This window comes from Osmia bicornis, chromosome 14 (genome assembly GCF_907164935.1).
Source record: "Osmia bicornis bicornis chromosome 14, iOsmBic2.1, whole genome shotgun sequence".
NCBI classification, from domain to species: Eukaryota; Metazoa; Arthropoda; class Insecta; order Hymenoptera; family Megachilidae; genus Osmia; species Osmia bicornis.
This window is the reverse complement of record NC_060229.1, coordinates 1,315,329-1,337,085: the sequence shown is the minus strand read 5'-3', so window position 1 is coordinate 1,337,085 and position 21,757 is coordinate 1,315,329. Positions and strand designations below refer to the sequence as shown.

The 21,757-nt window shown below is 53.3% G+C and overlaps 1 protein-coding gene across 7 annotated transcripts in view; it reads right to left on the bottom strand.

Annotated features, from left to right (window-relative positions):
* Positions 1 to 74: 74 nt before the first annotated feature.
* Positions 75 to 21,757, bottom strand: part of LOC114879298 (protein tiptop) — a 67,365-nt gene continuing 45,682 nt past the window's right edge. For 5 of the 7 annotated variants that reach the window (XM_029194102.2, XM_029194100.2, XM_029194104.2 and 2 more), the window contains 2 exons: positions 7,014 to 7,257; positions 75 to 5,975 (listed from right to left, as the gene is read on the bottom strand). In XM_029194102.2, coding sequence (XP_029049935.2) covers positions 2,033 to 5,975; positions 7,014 to 7,257 — 4,187 coding nt within the window. In that variant the 3' untranslated portion in view covers positions 75 to 2,032. The other 2 variants (XM_046288612.1, XM_029194105.2) reach the window with 2 other exon arrangements.

Sequence of the window (21,757 nt, the reverse complement as noted above, 5' to 3'; positions counted from 1 at the left end):
ACTCTCCGCTGATAAGCGATTTCTGTTTTACGATGAAAGAAAAGAAAGCTAGATAAGAAAACAAAGACACGCTATTACTTTATAACATATATATTTATTTGAGCTTTAATTGCATTTTAAAATACAACCGAAATAATTAAATAATGACAAATCTGGTAAAATGGTTTCAAGAGTCGCGTATACATGATGCATATCTTTGTGGTTGCGCATTTGTAAGTAGGTAGGTACTTTTCGAGCGTATTTTTCGCACGGTTGGCTATTCCACGTTTCGTTTCTTATTTTCGCGAGTGTGTACACGCCGCGTTTTGCTTGTGCGCGTATGCCGTCTTTCGCATCCACGTAGACCTCTCGTCTCTCTCGCCTCCGTCACACTCTCAGCAATCGTATATAATTACAATAATAATATTAATATTATCGTTATATCGATAAATACTTTTAAAGTCCGCGATGGAAGAATTAGAGTTTACAAGAAATACGTATACAAGTGTGTTCCGCTCCAGGTTTGCACTTTCTCGTCCTCGAACGCACGTCGCCCATCGATCTATCGCTCGAGCCACCACCAAATCCCTTCTCGTACTCGCGTTTTCGTGTTTTCCCGCGTCTCTTTGCGCTTTTCTGCGCTACTCATTCACACTCGCACACAGGCACGCAAACAAACACCCATCCATGCATTAACCAATTCACACCAGCGATTCTTCGCACACCGGCACGCCCTCGCTTTTGTCGAGACACGATCCCGGCATCGAACGCGGCCTGCTACACTTTCTGTCTCATCTTCCCATAAGTAATAGAATAATCGTAATCGTAATCGTAATCGTGTTCGTATTCGTAATCAATATACACGGCTTATTCGCGATGATCCGAACGATAGTAATGATAGTATTTTACACTTAAAATGTTGACGCGTTGGCTCGCACGGCGCAATAAATAGTGAATTTGAACAAAGAAAATTTACAATGGTCTACTCGTACGAGCTACGAGCGAAGTAAAACGTTGTATTGTTCGAGGACGCCACGTTGCGCGCGCTCGACTAGCCGTGCACACGTTTCAAATAATTGCGAGCCTCGCTATTGCACCGCATCTCGTTGCTTCTTCTCGATGCTCCTCGCTAATTTTCCCTTTCTCTCTCTCTCTCTCTCTCTGTCTCATTTTCATTCTTTCTTTCTTTCTTTCATTCATCGTATATCGCTGTTGTTCGTTCGGAGTTCGGTGCTCGTCAAGCAATCGAGCAGCTTCGATTCCGAACGTTTTATCACCGGTTTCGCAGCAATAAGAGTCAACAAAGAGATTCCTATACAAGGGCGGACCCTAGCCTAGCCTATTTGCTAATCAACTACGCTCTTACGATCTAGAGGTATACATGCTGATCCAACCTTACGACAGCTTCGATAGGTATGCCTTCCCTTTCTTTTCATCTTGACAAATTTGAACCCTTCGTTTCAGCCCCGTCGCTAGTTTCCTTACTCGACCATCCCTTTTCCCCAAACGTTCTTCCGTTGCTTTAATTTTCGTTCAGTCTCTCCCATTCTCTCTCTATTTCTCTCGCTCGTCGTAAATGTCCTTAAGTATTTATAAAATCACAAAGTTGGCCGCTCGCCGAGCCCCTTGACTCAGCGGTGTCGCGAGATATGGTGGCATCACAATTTAATTAACGCACCTTCGAGATCCACCTCCTCGTTGGACGCGTCGTCTTTCTTCGGACCGCGTGATCCGATCGTCCGTGCGAGAAGAAATTTCGGACAGTAGTTTAAATCGAAAACGACGCGAAGAGACTAAACGAAAGACAGATCGAGGGAGGGAAGGGAAAAAGAAACATAAGAAACGCGAGTTCAACGCAAGAAGAAACGAACGACGGATGATGGATGAGTGATGAACGATGATGAGTGACGGACGATGGAGTCGCGAGCGAAAGAGGACGAACGATCGAGGCGGATGTTCGATGATGAAATGTGTCCAACCGCGTGGCTAGTTACAGTCGTTACAGTATAGATACACTTATGTACAAGTGGCACCGCTACTTACGGGGCTCGGACTATACGTACTTGCTGGACAATTGTTTGGCCAGCTCCGTATACTTGAGAAATTTGGAGTGCGGGCTCTCCTCTAGGGGAGAGGCCGCTGACTGAGATGGGCTGCCGTTCGCCTGCGGCAGCGGTGGCGACTTGTTGCGCTGGGAAGTTGGTGGCGAGGAAGAAGCGTGACCGGTCGACGGGCCGATGCTCGAACTCTGAGAGACCGCGGCTGCAGCGGCGGCTGCTGCTGCCGCCGCCGCGGCCGCGGCCGCCGCCGATCGTCCGATCGTCAACGGGTCCGGAATCACACCGTCCTTCACAAAATGCATCTTGGACAAATGATGCCTATACGCGCCCTTCGAGATAAACGGTGTATCGCAAAACGCGCACTTCATGATCGAATCGGCGGTGACCACGGCATCGTTACAGGCCCAGCTGAACGCTAAGATCGCACCCGGGGTTGTTCCGGATCCCGGCCCTGACGCGCCCACTCCACTTCCGGCCGCTGAACCGAGACCGGATGCAGTTCCGGGACCGCTACTCGATCTGGACCCACTCCCGCTCGGACCTCTTGTCTCCGTCTTGTCGCAAAGCTTCTGCAAAGCCGCCAAAGGGTGACTACTGGTTTTCCGGCCTTGCGAGTCGACCGTGCTGCTCGAACCACTAGCCGCGTTGCCACCACTTCCGCCTGTCCCACTGCCACCCCCGCCGCCGCCACCGCCAGCGCCGGATAAACTGTCGAACATGGAAGAGAGGGCTCCGAGACTGCTCGATCCTTTGGTGTCTGGAGTTCCGCGTGGCGTGACGGAACGGTCACTGCTCGTTGGACTACTCGTGCTGTTTCTACAGGGACTGCGACCCAGCTGTTCCGGTTGTCCGCTCGACCTCGGAGTTGGTGGATTCATGCGAGGCGATAATACCTCGCGACCCTCTTCGGAACCTTCGTGCAGGCTGCTTCGTCGATGATTGAACGAACCTTGTTCCTCCTCGTCTCTACACTCCTCCACGATCTCCTTCTTCACGAACACCTCGCGACTCTGTTGTGACTGCGACTGTTCGTCCTCGTTTGCCAACCCCCGTTCCTCCGACTCTTCGTCCCGGGGTTCTTTCTTAACGACTACCGTGGTCGCCGCCGTGGCCGCTGCTGTGGCGGACGACTCTTCGTCACCGGATTCCTCCGTCGCGGGATGGTGACGAACCGAGGACAAGTTTTGCGAAGGAGCGACTTGCTTGTCCGGCGTGACGCGAGGATGATGGGAATGTCTACCGTCCGAGTGGCCGACCGATGACAGATCCACGCGCCTCTCCGGTGTCATCGTCTCGGTTCTACCGCCGCTGCCCCGCTCGGACACAGAGCTCGACTCGCTTCCGCTGCGTTCTCTCCGCGCCGCGGTGCTAGTGGAATAATGTTGCTGCTGTTGTTGATGTTGATGCTGCTGTTGATAAGATCGTAGGAGGTTCATCGTTTGAGGATCCACCAGAGGTTTCGTGTAGTCCACGCTTTCGTCGATACCTAATCGCTTGAGGATACTGGTGCCCATCGGTGCCCCAGGTTGAGCGTGATGCAAACCGGGCGTACCGTGTCTGACGCGAGAGTCGAAACTCTTTTCGATCAGCTTTTCGATGGCGTTTAGAACGGATGGAGAAGAACTACCGGTAGTGTCGCCGGTGGTGGGTGTTGGGGTCTCTTTACCTGGTGTGGTTGCGTCGCTGGCCGACGAGGGTGACCGATGGTGCCTCGAGGACACGGACGAACTGTCCTCGGTGACGCTTTTGCGTCCGCTCTCGGTCGGCGGTAAGGTTGCTGGTAAATGATTGGACATTAACGCGTTCTTTAAAAAGTTGCGTTGATTCGCCCCCATCGTTCCCGCGCCGATGCACTGTCGTATGTGATCGACAAAGATGGTCGTCTCGATCTTCTCGCCGCACTTTTCGCACGTTATTCTACCCGCGTGCTTACCGAGTGTGTGGCCAAGACCAGTGGCAGCGTCTCCGTTCTTGAACTCGTTCTGAGCCCGTTCGAGTTCCAACAGTTTCCTCACGGGCAACGATTTCTTGCGTTTCTCTCGCGTTTGTCGCCGCCTGCCTCCGCTTTCGGTGATTGAACGCATAATGTGCTCCTTGTAATGCGAGTTCTTTACCATGTGATTGCTCAGTTCCTTGAGCGAGCTAAACGCCTGGTCGCAAACTTTGCAAGTGAGCACAGCACTCACGTGGCTGCTGGTTGCCCCGGAACCGGGACCAGTTGCGTTCCCTGGATGTGGTCCGGAAGCGGCACCGGTAGGTACCGCGGTTCCGCCACCACTACCACCACCCACGCCACCACCAACCGCCCCACCGCCGCCTCCGCTTGCTCCACTTCCACCGCTGCCACCCTTGTTCTCGTCCGACGATTTCCACGAGATGATTTGCTCCTGGGAGATGATGTTGGTGTAGTGTTGCGTTTGTTGCATGTGCGACGTCATTTCGGCGAGGGATCGAAAACTCTGGCCACACCACATGCACTTAAGAATCTGCCTGGTCTGTTCGGCTCCCTTGCCCAGCCACACATCCTGACCGCGAACCAGCTTTCTCGGTAGCGGCATCGTTTCCTTGATCAGCAGATTCAGCTCGGACGGGCTCTGCTTGTTGCTCGGTGCGCCGGAACCAGGACCAGCACCGACCGCCGCGGCCGCGGCCGCGGCTGCAGCGGCCACGGCGCCACTGCTGCTGCTCGTCGAGGTTGTCTGCGGTTGGTGGGGTTGTTGCGACGTCGGAATGTTCGGCACGTTACCCTGTTGGGAATGCAACGCGGACGCGGCACCCGGGACGGGCGTGTTGACGCCGCAATGTTGCGCCTCCTTCATGTGTGTGGTCATCGCGGCTAACGTGGGGAAACTTTTATTGCACCAGACGCACTTGAGGACATCTTTCGCCTGATCGGCGCCCTTGTTCAGCCAGTGCGATTGCCAAGCGCTATGCCGACTGCCGGACGTCGAACCGGTCGCGTTCCCAGCGGCCGCAGCAGCGGCAGCTGCAGTCGCGGCCGCGGCTGCGGCACTCGCCCCAGCCGCCGTTACCCGTGAGCTCGATCTGAACATGTCTTCTCCGCCAAGCTTGCTCAACTCGCTCATTTTCTCGAGCGCTTTGGTCGCCTCGCTCGGTTGATAGGACTTGTCCAACGTCGACGGTGGTTTCATCTTACCGTTCCAGAGCTGCTGGTGATGCTCCATTACACCGGCGGTACTCTTCGGGGAAAGTTGCTGTTGACTAGTAGCCGCGGCCGCGACCGCGGCAGCAAAGTAGGGGAAGTGGGAAGCCATGACGGGCGACGTCCACGGCGAAACGACCGGCGGCCTCCCGAAACCAGCAGTCGTCGCGGCTTGCGCGACCTCTTGGTGTGCCGTCGTGGCGGATGCGGCAGCGCCGGATAACCTGGACGATTTGCGAGTTGGCGGTGGCGGGGAGTCTTCAGGTCCTGGTCGTTTTCTGCTCGGTACCGATAGATCTAGCGGCCCGTTGTTCGTTTCCGTGGAGGAGGAAGGAGTCGGTGGCTTGCTCAGGTTCAGTATCTGTTCGTCCTCGTCATCTTCGGTCGACGAAGCCTTTCTGGTGCTAAAGTCGAGGACCGCGGGTAACGGGGTGGCAGAAGGGGATACTTCGCCGATGCTGCTGGGAGAGACTAGCAGGCCAGGGGTGGCCGCCGGTGGAGAGCACGAGGATGAAACCAACGGCGACACCGATCCTCGGGACAGTGGCGAGTGGCCGAGGAGTAGCCTTTGGTGGGTTTGTTGTAGGTATGCTGCCATCATGGCTGCGGAATGCGGTGGTAAAAGAGGATGATTACCGAGCGGCAATGGCACGATACCACTCGGGCTGACTGGACTCGCGGTACTCCTCGTGGCAGGCGGTGGAGGACTTCCGGTTGCCGGACCGGACGACTCCCTAGAATCTCTCGAGGGACAGCGCGGACTCATTGGCTCTCTGAAAACATGAAACAAAAAGGCGAGAGGTTACGCGAGATCGGCAACGATTCGTTTCTTTCGTACGATCGTAAAGATACAACGGTTGAAAAGTACCGGTCGAACGTGATTCGTGGTTGGCGGTTGGTGGTTCGCGGTTCGCGTGGAACGATCGATACCTGTCGAACTACGAACACCGGGTCGACTGTTCTCGGCCAGGTAGAGAATCGGTAACGAGAATCTAGCACTTGACCGAACGATAACGCGCGAAAACCCGGAGAGATACGTTGCGGCAGGCTTGTCGACGGCTCGCTCGTAACTGACTGCTTCTGACTGAATGCCGAATACGTGGCGCGAGATAAAAGGGGAGCAGCACCGGCGGCACGCATGCAGGGGAAGTTCCACGGCACTGGGGGGGCGGCGAGGTGCGCGGGGCAAGAAGGCGCCACCGGCACACGCATCCACCACCGCCCCCGTGGTGGTAACCGTTTGCGTTGATGCGGCAAAGCGGTACCGAAGCGGCGTGTTCGTCGGCGTTGGTGGGATCGTCAGTGCAAACCGACGCGTAACACGTGCCTATCTCTATTAGCTGTATGACGTTGCACGGCAGTCACCGATATCGGTCTGGCACTGGCTTATTTATCCCTCCTTCGTACGCGATCTCTCTCTTTCACTCTCTCTCTCTCTCGCTTTCTCTCATTCCCTAACCGCCTACATCTCTTACCCCCTATTCTGTTCTGTTCACATGCTATCTCGCTTCCTATCACGGGGAGACAGCGAACGGCACTTGCAGACTCTCGCTCGTGCGCGGCACGGATACGTGACAATTCGTTGCGCTTAAACAACGGGTATATAGCAGCGTGTGTACACACACGAGGGCGCGCAGAGTCGGCGACTTCAAAGGGAACAGTAGCGGCGCTCTCGTTGATTTAGGCGGTTTATGACGAAGCTTGGGATAAAGCACCGGCTAATGAGTTTCGAGCGAACAACGAAGCACGTCAAAATTTACGTTGCAGCGGATATTTTCGTCGGTGGCGATCCATTTGGCGAACGACTTTACCTGTCCGGGGGTCCTGTTTCCCTTAGAATCGTAGGATTCAGTCTCGCGGCTGCGGAAGGGGGTGGCGTTGGCGCTGATGCGTCCTCGTCGTCCTCTTCGTCGGTTGCATCACCATCCTCTTCCTCTTTAGCCACCACCGTACAACCCCTTTCGCTAGGGCTAATTGGGCCGTCATCCTCCACGCAATCGCCCTCCTCCCCTTGGAGGTCCGTGCCGGGCCCTGAGCCTTCGACTCCGTCCTCCCCTGCAATGAAAAATCGTACGATCGTTTAAGTAACACGAAATTGATCAACGAGAATAAGAAGGAGAAAAGTCGAGGTCGAAAATGAAGAGGAAAAAAGAGATTGCAAAAGACAAAGAAAAAGCAAAAGCGCTTTCGCGACGCGTTTGACGTGGAAAATTTGGAAATGACAAAGTCCGCCATAGGAAGCAAGGATGTAAAGAGGTGCAAGGATGCAGAGCAGTACAATAGCGTTATCGCTTCATTTATCGGCCTTTTGCAGTTACGGCGTCGGCGTCGGCTTTGGTGTTGGCATCGGTGTCTGCGACGACAACGCGACGTCGACATCACAGGCGTCGGCACGACGAAGTACAGTACATTTTCGCGAGGTTGCGTCGAGCAAGGTACGAATTTCCGCTACTCACATTATGACTGTTAATCAAATCGCGATTCCACAAGCAAGGCCTTTGATAACGAAAGTGGAAATCGAGTTCCGTTTCGCGTCGTTCTCGTTGTCGAGACGCAGAGATTGTGCCACTGTCCGAGATCGCGGTTTGTTTCGTCATTCGCGGTTCGCCGTTCACCGTTCATTGAAGCGCGAGCGACTGGAGATTCCGGAAAGGGGCGCGGATCGGCGAACGGACGTGTGGAACTAGCATCGCCATCTTGTTCCGGTGACGCGTCCTCGGTCGTGAGTCGGTGAGGAGAAACGCAAAGATGAGGATGCCGAGGCAAAGGGTCCGAGGAGGGCAAAAGGGAGGCGGACAGGAGGCAACACACCTCCCTTCCAAGAGGGTGGGGACAAACAGGACGAAGCGCACCGTCCTACTTTGCCGACTGGCCAACCAAACGATCGTTTGTTCGCCGATGGGCCACGGAAGAAGAGGAGGGAAAGGAGATCGCGCATTGATCCGAGAAGGCATCGGCAACTAATTACGCAGATTTATGTCCCCATTGTCCATTGTCTGTGTCGGGGCCGGAGTGGTCCTCGGTCCTCGATCCTCGGCCCTTCGGAGCCCTCCGGATCCTTACGTGGCCGTGAACGATTCGCGATGGAACGGCCGGAGCACCAACCAAGAACGGGAGGTGCTCGATGAAAGGAGAACGCGACCAACGACCGCCAGGACGAACGCGTCACGCAACTCGAGAACGAGGAAGAGGACAAGCGGGTAAAACGAACGAGAACGGTACGAGGATGGCTCGGAATCGGAGAGACCAGGGCGGACCACCAGTAGCCAACAGCTCCGCCCGTTTCTTACTTCTTCTTCTTCTTCTTCCTCTTCCTCTTTGTTCTCGTTTCCCTTGGTTCGCGTCCGCGAAACAAACTTTCGTCTACCTCCTCAGGCTGTTTCTTCGCTATTTCTCGATCTCGATCCACCAGTCAATCGATATCCTCCGCCAACAAGCTCTTTCGTTCGTCCACAAGTTCTTCCAAGCGGCCTGCACTTGCAAGCGACTTGCAAGGCGAGTAACAAACACGAGTCTGCCGCGGCAAAAGAAATAGAATGCAAATGGTCGCGCGCGAGCCAAGATCGCGTATCCTCATTGGCAGACCGCTAACGAGTAGGCCAGCACGCGGGGTTGCTGCATATTCAGTCTCGACAAAGATACGAAGGGAATAAGGAACGTGGCGTACCGAGTTTAAAAGCGGTCGAGCCCTGACACGGCTTCGAAGATGCTACCGCGCGATATCCGTTCCTCCCGTACCCGACTCGGCCAAATGCTGCTGGCTCGAAGGATATATTAGTAGCTACGAACGGAACCCCGACAACACGAACTCGCCGATCTCATTCGTGTCCCCTGCGATCGTCCACCTCCCCCGCATGCCGCGCACCCGATCCTCTCGCAGCGAGATCCGCCATCGGTACTTGCTGCGCAACAATAATTAGTCTTATCGGCAAACCCTTTCCTTCGAACAGTCTCTTCGTCCTCGTCCTCGTTCCCGTTCTCGTTCTCACTCCCCGCTAGCCACTCGTTACCGTTCAAGATTTAAGGAGAAACTTAGACCGATATACTACGCGTCGATACTTCCGTCGACGCGACGGTTCGATTCGATCTACCTCGCAACTACATCGACAGAGATTTTTATAAGCTAGCTGAGGTATCGGTCGAGGATAGCGTCGAGCCTGGTTCCGCTTGAATTTATGCACCACCGGCGTGTTAAATCGGTTGCGTTTGCTGGTAATTAGACCGGTCGTTAAAACATCGCGCGTCGTGAATATTTACGACGAAACACGCGAGCTTAACTCGTTTGCAGGGTAAATCGAGATAAGACATTTTTCCCTGTACTCGCTATCACCGCCTCTTTTGTGCCTGATCGTCGGTAAACAGGCAACGAGCCGAAGGAAAAACGTTGACGAATAGAAGGATTAAGAACGAAGGAATCGGCCTGTTTCCAGCGGCAAAAAGTTGGCCAAACGATCTCGTGTGTAGTACGATATGTAGTAATGAGCGATTCGAGATGTAACAACGAGTAGCACACCGAGTGGAATTGAACGCGAAGGCAGAGAAGAGCAAGGAAACTGGCAAGCGGAGCAGGAGGATGAGTGGAGCAAAAGAGCGAGAATGCAAGAGTGCGAGGGTGTGAGGGAGCGAGAAAGGGAGGGAAGGAACAAAAGGAGCAACGGAGGAGGACAAGGCAGGACAGGACAGGAGAGGAGATGAATTCCTGATGCGAGAGAAGCGTCGGGAGGCTGGCGAGTAGAGTGACAGGAGGCAGACGAAGAGACGATCGGATGGACAGGCGGACAGACGGACGAACGGACGAGCAGGAAGGCGAAGGGAGCGGTGAGGAGGAGTGACTGGTCGTACAGAAGGACGAACAGAGACGAAGAGCAAAGGAGGGCTAGGCTTCGCATTGTGATTCTCTCGCGGTCTGCCAGAGAGTGACTGACGGGTGAATCCATTCTCCTTCCTCTCTCTTTCTCATCCCTTTCCTCTCTTATGCTCTCGTTTCTTCCTCTCGAAGCAGCCGACTCGCGAATTGCAAACGGACGCGTCGCCTACTTCCGTTTCGCGGTTAACGTTTTTCACGATTCTTGCCCGTTCCATGCTTTTCCACGAGATGCCTTGCTTTTCTTCTCTCCCGAAACAGCCTACTAACGTATTCTGAAATTGTCCCGTGGTCTCACGCGTTTGGAGTCCGCGCGTAAAACGTTTACGATTCGGTTTTCCTCTGTCTACCCTTTCGCGTTATCGCGCTCGTTTTCGTACCTTCCCCGATCGCTTTGTCTTCGCTGGTGGAACCGGTGGGGTGGTCGGTCGTATTCGTGAGTCACTTAACCGTCCGAAGGAGAGGACAGGCCCGAACCGAAGACGGAGCACCGACCTACCGTAGTCTACCTGACTGATTGACCGATGAGCCGACTGTTATCCTAAGTCAACACTCACTCCATCAGCCTGTCGAATCGCTTCCTCCCATCGCCGAACGCGCCACGTTCCTTCGTTCTTCCACCGCCGTTGTTGCTCACGATTCCAGCGGTGCATAAAAATGCGTCGACCGATCCTCCCGTTTGCTCGTCGCCCGATTAAGACGTTCGATCGGTCGAAACGCTTTCGAGAAACACGAGGATTCGCGATGTTATTCGGAGAAGTGGAATCAAAGCGACGCGACGCGACGCGATTCAAAGGAAAGCCTTGGATTGCTCGATCCCTGTTGAAACATCGATGAATTCAATTTTCGGGGCTGGTATTTCGTTCGACTGTAACGAAATCGAAGAAAACGCACGATAGGAATTTATAAATCCCCGTGGCTGCGTTTCTCCGGTTCGACCGGATTCACAGAGCAAATACGTATATCCGCGAGGATGAAAGCGACTCGGCTGCGGTCAATTACCGCGACGAGGACGGCCGTATCGTTTGCTCGACCGGCTATTTATCGCGCGCTATGATCGCGAAGACTTTATCGTGTATGCGGATTTTCGTGTTTCTCTTCGACCAAAGCGTCGAGCTTTCTCGTCGATGATTCGACGTCCAACAAAATCATTGCAATAAAAGTATCAAAGACCGAGGAGGAAAAAGCAACAGAATTGAGAGAAGCGCGACGCGAGGCGTCGCGACGCGACACAGTGACGGAGCGAAAGATGAGACGGGCAAGCGGAGGACGAGAGTGGAAGATGACGAAGCGACAGACGCGTCGAGGTGACGGTGAGCGATGGAGTGGAACGCGACTCGACGTGGTAAAAGCTGAATCTCGCGACGAAAGAGCCGGTGGATCAGCGCGACGCGTTTGCCAATGAAAACACGGCAGTTCGTAACTCGGTAATGTCCGGGTTATCGTTGGAAATTTCGATCGATCGTCGAATCGAACGTTGTTTGAGGAAACAAGGTGCGTTTGTTTTCCGCGGTCCTAGATGTGATTCGCGAAACACGAACGAAGGAAGGAGCGAACGAGCAAGCGATCAAGTAAATCGTGTCACGCGTACTTGAACGAACGGTATTAATGATCGGAGGCGCACGGTCGCGCCGTAGGTGCGTCCGCCGATGCAGGTAGAACGACTGGATGATGGATGATGGGCTACGCGTCCAGCAAGATCGACCGCTCGTTCGCTCCTTCGTTCCTTCGTTCGTTCGTTCGTCTGATCGAGCAACAGGCGACAGTGATGATCGATGCGCGGCTGCCGCAAGGTGCTGCCGCTGTTACTGGAACTCCCGCTTAAAAAGTTGAAATCGGCTAGCCCGTTTCGCTGTTAGCACCGCGACATTCCCGTGGCTTCTGGATTCGAACGAAAGGTGATTCAGACGAAGAACAAAAGCGCGAGAAGGGTGTGGAAAGGTTTTTCGTTCTCCCTTCGTAACCTTCGAACCTGCGCCTGTCCTTTTCGACTCTCCCTCTATCTTCTGCGGTACGCGTCACGCTGCCTTTCGAAATGTCACTCTCGTTACCGAGCGGCGGTGCAGAGGCCGTGACAACGATAATTGTCAGCGAGGCAACGTCTCTGCAGTCGGTTACGGTTGAGAGAAGAGACAGGAGAAAGAGTTTAAAAGTCAGTCGGCAGGTTGACGAAAGAAAGGATACGAGAGGAAAGAAAGGAAAACGGGCGAGAGAACGAAGGAAAGGATCTTGCGACGGGTAGGCGCGTACCCGAGAAAGAACGAGCAGTCCGCTCCTATTTATAGAACCGGCAACAAACACGGAGCAGCTGGTGTCGATCCGTCCGGTTATCGTTTCGTTTACACAGCCTCCGGTGTCGCGGCCCTCGCGAAGTGGTCGCGCGAGAAACCGTGGTTCACCCACCACCCTCGATCGCGACATTTCACTGGCACCCTCTTCTTCGAACCTTTTTTCAACTATCAACCCTTCGAATTCGAGCCGAGTTGCGAGCGCCTGGAAAGCAACAGTCGTGATGGAGAGTACAACGACCCTTCTGATCGTCGCGCGTCGTGGTTGCTGCAAAGCCGATGCGTCGTGACAGCCGTCAAAAAATAAGACGCGTGACCGGTCTGTGTATCTTAATCCCGAAGGAGAGTGGATGTCCCGCGGAACGACCGACTGGCCGGTCTTTCGCCGCGAGCACAGCCTCCCGAAATAGGTTGCCGGCTCGAACGACCGCCTCACCGATCCGTCCTAATAAATATTGTGTCAACGTAAATAAGTGCGATGTCTGCTGGTACGCGCGAACCTTCGAGCGAAGACGGCACACCGACAGAGAACGGTCCGTCCTCCGGATGACGGACGGCTGATGTACGGAAGGACAGGTGCACCCAGCTCTCGATCTCTTCACCCTTCTTCCGCCTCTCGTTCATGTCGGTGCTTCGTCTCTTCTGCGTATGAGGACGAACACGCGCGCTACAGCTAATTTTCAAGCCGATCGTCGCGACCGAAGAATTTCCCAGCTTCACTTCCCTTACTTTGTCCGCATTCGAAAAGATCCGAACCTCGAGTTTCGACTTTCGCGGTAATATTCTCTGGTCGCGATAAAGTCGCGAGATTGTAAAGACGTCGCTTCGCAAACGGTGCTCGTCTATAAATAATCTTACCGTAACGCGGAGCAGAACGTGGTTCCAAGAGAAACGCTATATCGACAGCTTTACGGCCGATCGACGTCGAGAATAATTCGGAGCGGGAATCTTTCGACCGCGTACACGAGCGAGGAAAAGAAATTTTTGGCCAGATCGAAGAGAAAGGGTGAACGAAGCGCGCTTCGATATCGATCGTTTCGCCTGTCAGTCGGTCTGTTAAGGTAGATAGCTGGATAGCCAGCCAACTAGCCGACTAGCCAGTCAATCGTCGTCGTCTTCGTCGTTGTCGTCTTCTTCGTTGTCTGTACCGAAGGAAAGTGTAGAAACTGTTCCAGTGCAGTGGCGAGGGGTTCGGTACCGAGGTCGGAGCAGATTTATGCGACACACATGCGGCAAAGCGTATAACTCACTCGCACGCCCATAATATCTTCCCCCGGTCCCTTCGAGCGTCGCTTCGCCTCGCTTCTTAGCCCCCCAAAGGCATCGAGATGAGAGACAGATACACCAATAACGCCGAACCAGGCCGTCGCAACGATATTTATTACGAATTGCTTGGAATTACGTTACGTCAGTGGTTCTCAGTCAATGCGGCAAGAGTAGACGCGATGGTGGTTCGCGATTCGCGTCGATGGAAAAACGGGCGAGGAGGGAAACAGGAAAGAGTAGCTGTATAAGGGGTTCGTGGTGGCCGTATCGGGGCTAGTTAGTTCAGGATGGTGCCACCTTTGTTTGCACGCCCCACCTTCGGCTTCAGCTTCGGCTTTGGCTTCGGCTTTGGCTTCGGCTTCGACGCGACAGCACACAAGCGCGCACGTGCACGTACGTGTACGTACACGCACACCATCGTGACGGCGGTAGCCGTGGCATTATATCGTGAGCACAGAAGTAATTTATAGTTGCAATAATTTATTGGGTACCATGGGGTTTATACTTGCCTGACGTGTAGCCATCCGTCACCGTCAGTGACGTCACCTCCCTCCACATAATGACTACCTACGCCTCCCCCCTATCCCCCTACGGTGCCACCCGTCCGTTCCAGTCGTCGTACCCCCTTCCCGTCTCGCGCCGTTACCGTACACCCTTCTGCCCAACTAACCCTGCTCTTTCTTCTCGCTTCGACGATTTCTACGGGTGCGTTTCCAATTTGTCCAATCCACAGCATCGAAATTCCACGATTTGCTCGAGTTTCTCGTCGGAAAAATGGCAAAACAACGAACGGTTCGATGGAAAGAAAAGGGGTGGGAAAGCGGATGATATCGAATCGCGTAACGAAAGTAGGTAGATATCGAGAATAACGGCGGGTGCGTCGGATGCGTTGGGTGCGGCACGGCAACGGGGAGAGCAGTGCCGTGACAGTCAGCAGAGGCGCCTCTTGATGGCTGGTTGGCAGAGACGACGAGTCGGTCCAGAACTAGATACGCTCGTCACGTTTCGAGCTCGCCTCCCGCGAGAGGAGACGAGCAAGGAGACGAAGGAGAGACGGAGAAAGAGAAGATGGAAGAGGCGAAGGTGTCGCGGAGAGGGTGATATCGCGCAGCAGCGCGTCGGTGCTGTCGGAGGAAGCCGACGTTGCGAGTGGAAATGACGTTGACGGGCGTTTGTCACTGTCCTCGGCAAATAATATCCAACACCGCCCGCTGTATACCCATCCTATTACCTCCACGAAGCTGTCTCTCGGTGTGTACAGCCGAGCGTGGAAAAGAGGCTAGTGTGCGAGCGAGAAAGATAATATGTACGCGTGTACATACGTGTGCCGTCCATCCGCTTGGCCGTACAACTTTCTGTTCCACCTTGTATATTACCCGCGTAATCCTGTTCCGCGTATTCGTCCGCCTACGAATCTCTTTCTTTCCTTTATCCCGACATTTCTTTCGTATTTCCACTTAAAAAGTCGACACCCCGATCGAAACAGTATTTTCTTTTTCTTCTCCTTTTCTTTTCGTTTCCGCGACAGGGGATAATTAGGAAAAAGTTGTTCGAGCCGTCGCGTCGCGTTGCGTCGGGGCTGCTAGGCGAGAGAAGCAACGCGACGGCATCGAGTCGTCGGGAAGGCTTGCCGGGTTAGAAGGTGGAAAGAGTGGAGGGTCTTGGCGACAGCCGTCAATCGATTGTCAACCGGGTCAGGCGACCAACCTAACCTAAACCTTTCTATCCTTCTCCTTGTCCCGTTGCTCGCGTACGTATCCGTTTGTACTCTCTTGCCTTCTTTCGGTACTTGCACCCTCCTCTACCTACACCCACACTCGCACCCATCTTTGGTTCCGGGGTTCTCGCGCCCTCTTTGGTCCGTCTTTCTTTTTCCCCGTCTACCACGAGCATCACGGTGCTCGATATAATATCGTTTCGAAGAAAACAGAAGACTGCAGGGTTTAACCCCCAGCGACGCGGTGGTCGAACGGTCCTTTGCTTGCTATCGTAACGAGTTCCGAGTCTCGAATCCAACGATAAACTCGATGGCTGCTTTCGAAAAGGTCGAAAATTAGGGTTATTCGTAATTGCGGACGATCGAAAAAAAATTTGCAGTTTAATTCGATGGTGTACACCCACCATGGTTCGCGTATAAACGATGGTTCCACGGAACGGACGGCCCTCTGACAATTTGCCGGGCTTACCGCAATAACGATCTTGCGGCTAGTTCGCGGAATTTCGTCTGAGATCGTAAACCGGAGGCTTTCATTATAGCACTAGCCGAACGCTGAATGCCGGTTTACGGTTTTCGGTTTTCGTTTAGGCGTCCAGCGTGACGCGTAGGTTGCATTAATTGTCGGAGGAGTGGCTAGGAAAACGGGAAAGTCGCATAGTTTGGGTGTGCACGGGACTCGTTGGATCGTTCGATCGGTCGGATATCCGGAAACAGGTTGGAACCGAACGATTAAGCGACACGCTGAAAGCTGTAGAAGGGGTAGGAGTATTCTGTCGAGGGGGAACTTAATCGAGCGTCGAGAACCGCACGGCGTTCAATTTGCCTCGATTAACGTTTGCCGGGTGACAGCGAACGAACGAGCCGGCGAGCTACGAGGTGAACGCGACCGAATCAAGGGAAGCAGGAGGGAGAAGGAAACGAGATCCTTCGCCGGTTCTCCAGGGAGGAAGCTCAAAGAAATCGGAACTGACGCGACGAGGAAACGAGGGATCGACGCCACCGTGTTTTCCTCTCTTCTTCACCCGCGCTACTTTTACTTCCTACGTTAAACATGTAGATAGGTAGAGCGATTATTTCAGTACGGATCGCGTTTCGTTAACGAGTCCGATCGTCGCCTTTTCCCTTTTCTTTTTCGCAAAGCGAAGAAGTTGGAAAAAGTCCGGCATCCGCCTAGCTGCGTGGCCGTCTTTCCGGACCCTCCCCACCGTCGATATCAAGACAGCCGTCCGACAGATCAATGCCGTGAGCGGCGACGACGCCTGGGCGTCCACCGTCGTCACCGTCGTCTCCGTCCAACAGATTCCAGCTGACGGACGTAGCGGTTGGCTGGCCGACTCTCAAAACCTTCCTCGAATACATGTACGGCATACAAATATACGGTTCACCAGCATCGACTAGAATCACCGTTTGCATTGGACGGAGAATGACGTTCGTTTCTTTCCGATAAGCGTCCGTTGGAATCGGAAAAGGGTGGAGAAAGAGTCGAACGAATGAACGGAACGGATAGACGAGACAAACGAACGTAGAGACGAAACCACACCCGCAAGGTTCATTGCATATTCAGCAAGAAAGGGACCTATGTTGGCGAGAGGATTTTGTCTTCGAGTCTCGGCAAAGAAAGGACGGAAAAGTCAGAAAAGCCGGAAAAAAGCAGAGATGGCACGCGAATCGTAGTCAGTCTGTCCGAGACTTCGGAATATCGTGTCCCGCTGCGGTTTATTGGTTTCGTCTCTGGTGGATCTCCGGTTGGATCCTCGAATCTCGTCGAGTTGTCGAGAATGGCAACGGGGTAAAACGGGTAACGGGATGCCGGAGCGTCCTCTCCGTGTAGGGTGTTGGTTGGGTGCGATTAAAGGGGGTGACGACGATCCGTGACGTCGAGTTATTTCGGAGCGGACCGGGACGATGTGTCCTCCCGGTGAAACGAGAGAATTCGTAGCAAACGTACGTGGCTACACGACCTCCTTTCTTTGCCGGTACGACCGAGAGAACGCGAAACGCGCATTCCTCGCGTGTCCCGCACTGTCCATTCCGTCGACGGATCCGAGTACGCTGGACCGCGATGAAATTAACCTCGACCAAACTACCCCTGCGCTTCTTTTCCGTTTTTCGCTTCTTCCGTTGTCCCGTCAACCTACGGTACCTTTCATCTTCAACTATTTCCATCGCTTTCTTTTTTTCAACGTCGTAATCGTTTCACGTATTTTCGCGAGATATTTGTCGATTAAAAAGAGACTGGATTAAACCTTCGGTCGAGTCACATGCAACGAAAGTTTGACCGGACTCGGTTCGAAGAAAAGGGTCGGCCGCATCGAAAGACCGCGAGGGGTGTGGTACGCGACAAGCGAACGTGAGTTTGCAGCAACGAAAGAGAGGATGCTACGATTCTCTTTCTTTCTCTTTCTTCGACAACCCTCTCGCCCTCCCCCCGGCCATTTACAATTCTATCTTTCTTGTTCGGTTTCTCTCCCTTTACCAGCGTTCCTCTATCTCGTTTTCCGTAAGAGCTACCGTGTGCGTGCGAGCGAACAAGTGCATTCGATGAAAGAACAGAGGGTAGAGAGGGAGAGAGGACGGAGAGAGAGAGAGAGAGAGAGAGAGAATGTAAAGAGAGAAGAGGAGGGATCTAAAGAGGGTGCGAGGGAGAGGGTAGCTGTTTCATCTGTCACCTGCAGACGCCGCCTTCCTTTCCGTCATCGTCCCTCTCACCCGACCGGCAACCATCCCCCAACGACCCCCTTTAATAATAACAACAATAGAGCTGGACTAGCGGCGGTCGGTCGGCGTGGTGGCATGTGGACTGGGAAGCGGGGGATGGAGGGATCGTGGGTCGCGAGGATCGGGGGTTGAGAGAGGGTTGAACGGGGTGGAAGGAGCGGTGCGGCGCGTCGCGTCGCGTCGTGTCGCGTCGGTGGGACGGTACGGGTCACAAGACGGCCGTGTCACGTCCGCTTCCAGCCTCGACCCTTCTCCTCGACAGGTCCACCCCGCGCGTCAACTTCATCCAGGGATGTAGTGGACCACCTTGAGTTTAGCTACCGTCCGTACGTTCGATACTCGTAGCGCGCGCAACCACGCGAAAATCTTGTACACACCAATATCGCGCTTTTACCTTTCTACCTTTTTTACTCTTTCCAATAATTTCCGACGATTCACTGCTACTTTTAACGCGTCCACCAGTAAATGACCATTTGACAGAACGTCGAGTACCGATCCGACCCTGATTCGATGCAACCCCTTTTGTTTCCACACCCTCCTGCTGCTGTCGCTGTCGCTGTCGCTGCTTTCCTCTACTTTTACCAACCTACGTCCGTACGGTCCGTCTCTCGCGACCCTTATTACGCGTCGCGGCTCGACTTCATCAGAGAAATGTCGTGCCGTTCTCTCGCGCGCCTACATTAACTTGCGTGCACATCGCACGCGGCCACCGTTCGTACACGCTACACGGATATGCTAATGTTCAAAAACGACGTCGTGTGTGTGAATGCATCTGCAGTATTTCGCGATAATGGCCTTCGTCCAGGGTGGGGATGAAACGCGCTCCGCTTCGTACAACGTAGCTAATACACCGCAAAAATATAATATAAATATAAGGTTCTCAAAGAGTTAATCCCGTTTGGTAATGAATAAATAAATAAATAAATAACGTCAACTCGCTTTCTTTTGTTTTTTTCTTCATCGGTCATTTCGAATCGAGAGTGATTTGAAATTTGAACGAGCAATTTTTTAAATGATTGCTCGATGAAAATAGGGAGAACAAAGTATGGACAACGAGAAAGAAAGACGGGGAGAGATTCGGATCGCGAACGATGAAATAACTCTTTTCGGGATATACTTTTTGCCGGGAATTCGGTGATTTCGCGCTGATTCGTGACCCACGAACGCGTCCAGAGCATTAATCGTTCGTAATTTCATTCGATTTAATTACCTGGCCGGTGCGCTCGAATCGAACGAGGCATTAAACTGTCCGAACCGACTGGAATGTTTGCATTTTAATACGCGGTGCTGATGTTCTCCGTTCGCGTACACTTTTACCTCGCCTAATGATAGACGCGTAACGAGCGCGACGCTGCGTCAATTAACGCCCGATAATTAGCAGCCGGACAACGCGACTCTCGTGGCCATATATCGGCGTCTTTTCTACTTTTATTCGAAAATGTTTTCTCGAAACGTTTATAGCGTATAACGTGTAGGGAAATGCCAAGGAAAACGCGACGAAAAACGGCGGTAATTCTGTCGAAACGAATCCAACGTTCGTCCAATGGTCGTTTCGGTCGATCGATAGGTTCGTATAAAACTGAAATAATTTGATAAACGAATAGGCGCGTGCGTGTAACATCATCCTCTCGCACAATTTCCCACGCATCGTTCCTCTCCCTAGCCACATTTATTTTTATTTCTCTTTTTATTTTCGTTCGAAAGGTAATCGAATCGAGAACGATGATTGAATTATTAATCGAATGACGCGCGCGTGGTCGAGGCTGCGAGTGCGTTTTCCTGCGCACGTTCCATTCGTCCACGCTGTTGCGGAACGACTGTTCGTCGCGAATTATTCGGCGACTAGCGTGGCTTTTAATCCGTCTCGGACGAAACAAAAAAGCAGCCACCCACTCATCGATGGAACAGTGAAAAACGGAGTTGAACGCGAAACCGCGAAAGCTTCCATGAAGAGAACGCCGCGTTCTCGAAAGCTAAAGAAGCTTTGGAAGCCGAAGAAGCGAGGCGAGAGAAGAAAAAGGTAAGAATCAACGGTGAGAAGAGGTATACGGCCGCGAAAGGAGCTTTGTCTCGATCGTCGACGGCCTTGAATAATCTCGTCCTCGGAAATTTGATCGACACCGGTCAAACGAGTCGACCGGACTTCAAATACCCAGGTACGCGGTTCTCCATTCTCCTCTCAACATCCCTGTCTACCCTTCGAACGCATCATTTCTATCCTTCGTCTCTTTTCCTGTCTCGATTCGTCGGACGGGGGCGACGAAGTAGGTAGAAGTAGGTTGGAAGTCGTTCGATGAGAAGCGAGCAGTCGGAGAAGCAGAAGAGCCGGAGGAAAACGACAGCAGCGATCTTCTCTCGGCGGGAACGGGAGAGAAGGAAACAGCGAACGCCGTGAAAAGGCACACGGTCGGAATAACTTGGAAAGTGTCGGAACGATAATCTGACGGCAGCTACGTGATGGACGGGTCGTACCGTCCACTTCGCGTCCACTTGCTTCTCTTTTATCTCTCTCTCACTCTTTCTCATTCCGCCTCTGTTTACCGTTCCCCTTTTGCATCCAACCCATCATCGCGTTCCTCTTCTCGTCTCCGTCGGCTTCGACGAGATCTCAACGAGAGCCGTTGCACGTCGATCGCGTTTGAACGATGAACTCGATGCGAAAATGAGGGAAAATTCGCGAGAAAAACCGCGCGGAGGGTGAGAAAGTACACGGTCAAGTCGGAAACGGGCGGGCAAAGTACAAGGTGAGAAACCGAAACGGGTTCGGTGGTCTCGTTTCCGAATATCAATTCCAGTCCCGTCATTTCGAGTCATCGTTCGAGTGCGCGGGACGAGACGAAAGCCAGGTGCATCGAGACAGATCGAGGTCGTCGCGACGGGGATATTAATTGCAATGCGTCGCGTACGAGAGGCGAAAGCGAGGTCTTTTCGATGGCTTCTTCTCCTTCGTCTTCCTACCGTGTCACACCGATTGATTCCGACAAGCATAACCGCATTGCGTATAATCGAAATAATTGACGTTGCATGGAAACACGGGCGAGGAAGGATCGAGGAAAATGATCAGAAGCAAAGGGTAAGACGAATCGAGGTAGACCGGAGGTGGAAAAGCAAAAGCAAAGCAAAGTGAAACGAAGCAAAGCAAAGCGAAACGAAGGGATGGAAAGGGAAGGAAAGGAAAGCAAAGCAAAGCAAAGGCACCTGGACGCTTTTGACGCGAAGCTCGGAAAGCCTATTGTGCGTTCGTTTGAAAGGCTCGGCTGGGATCGCTGGCCGCGATAGGATCTAGCGAGATCGAGGGCCGACCGTGGGGAATTAAAAATGAGAGAGGCTACTGCCGCCCGCTGGCAGGTGGAGGTGGACCGTATTATTCGGAACGGTCTTATCACTCGTCCTCGCATAAATTCTGACGGAAACAACACGCGACTCAGCAGCGGTGCACCATGGATCGCCAGATCCACCAATCGTCCTCGTGTTCCTGCACCTCGTTTCGCGAGTCTCCCGCGTCGCCTTGCATAGTTTCGTTACTTTCACCCGTCTGCTCAGAAATTTTTCTTCCCTCGACTCCGTTCACCGTGTACGACAGGATCACGAAACCGTCCACGCGATCCTCTTCCCTTTTAACGAAAAGAATCAAGATTTCGAGCTCTTGTCGTACGTCGATTCTTGTGCAAATAATTCGCGAGCCAGTCCTCGCGATATCTC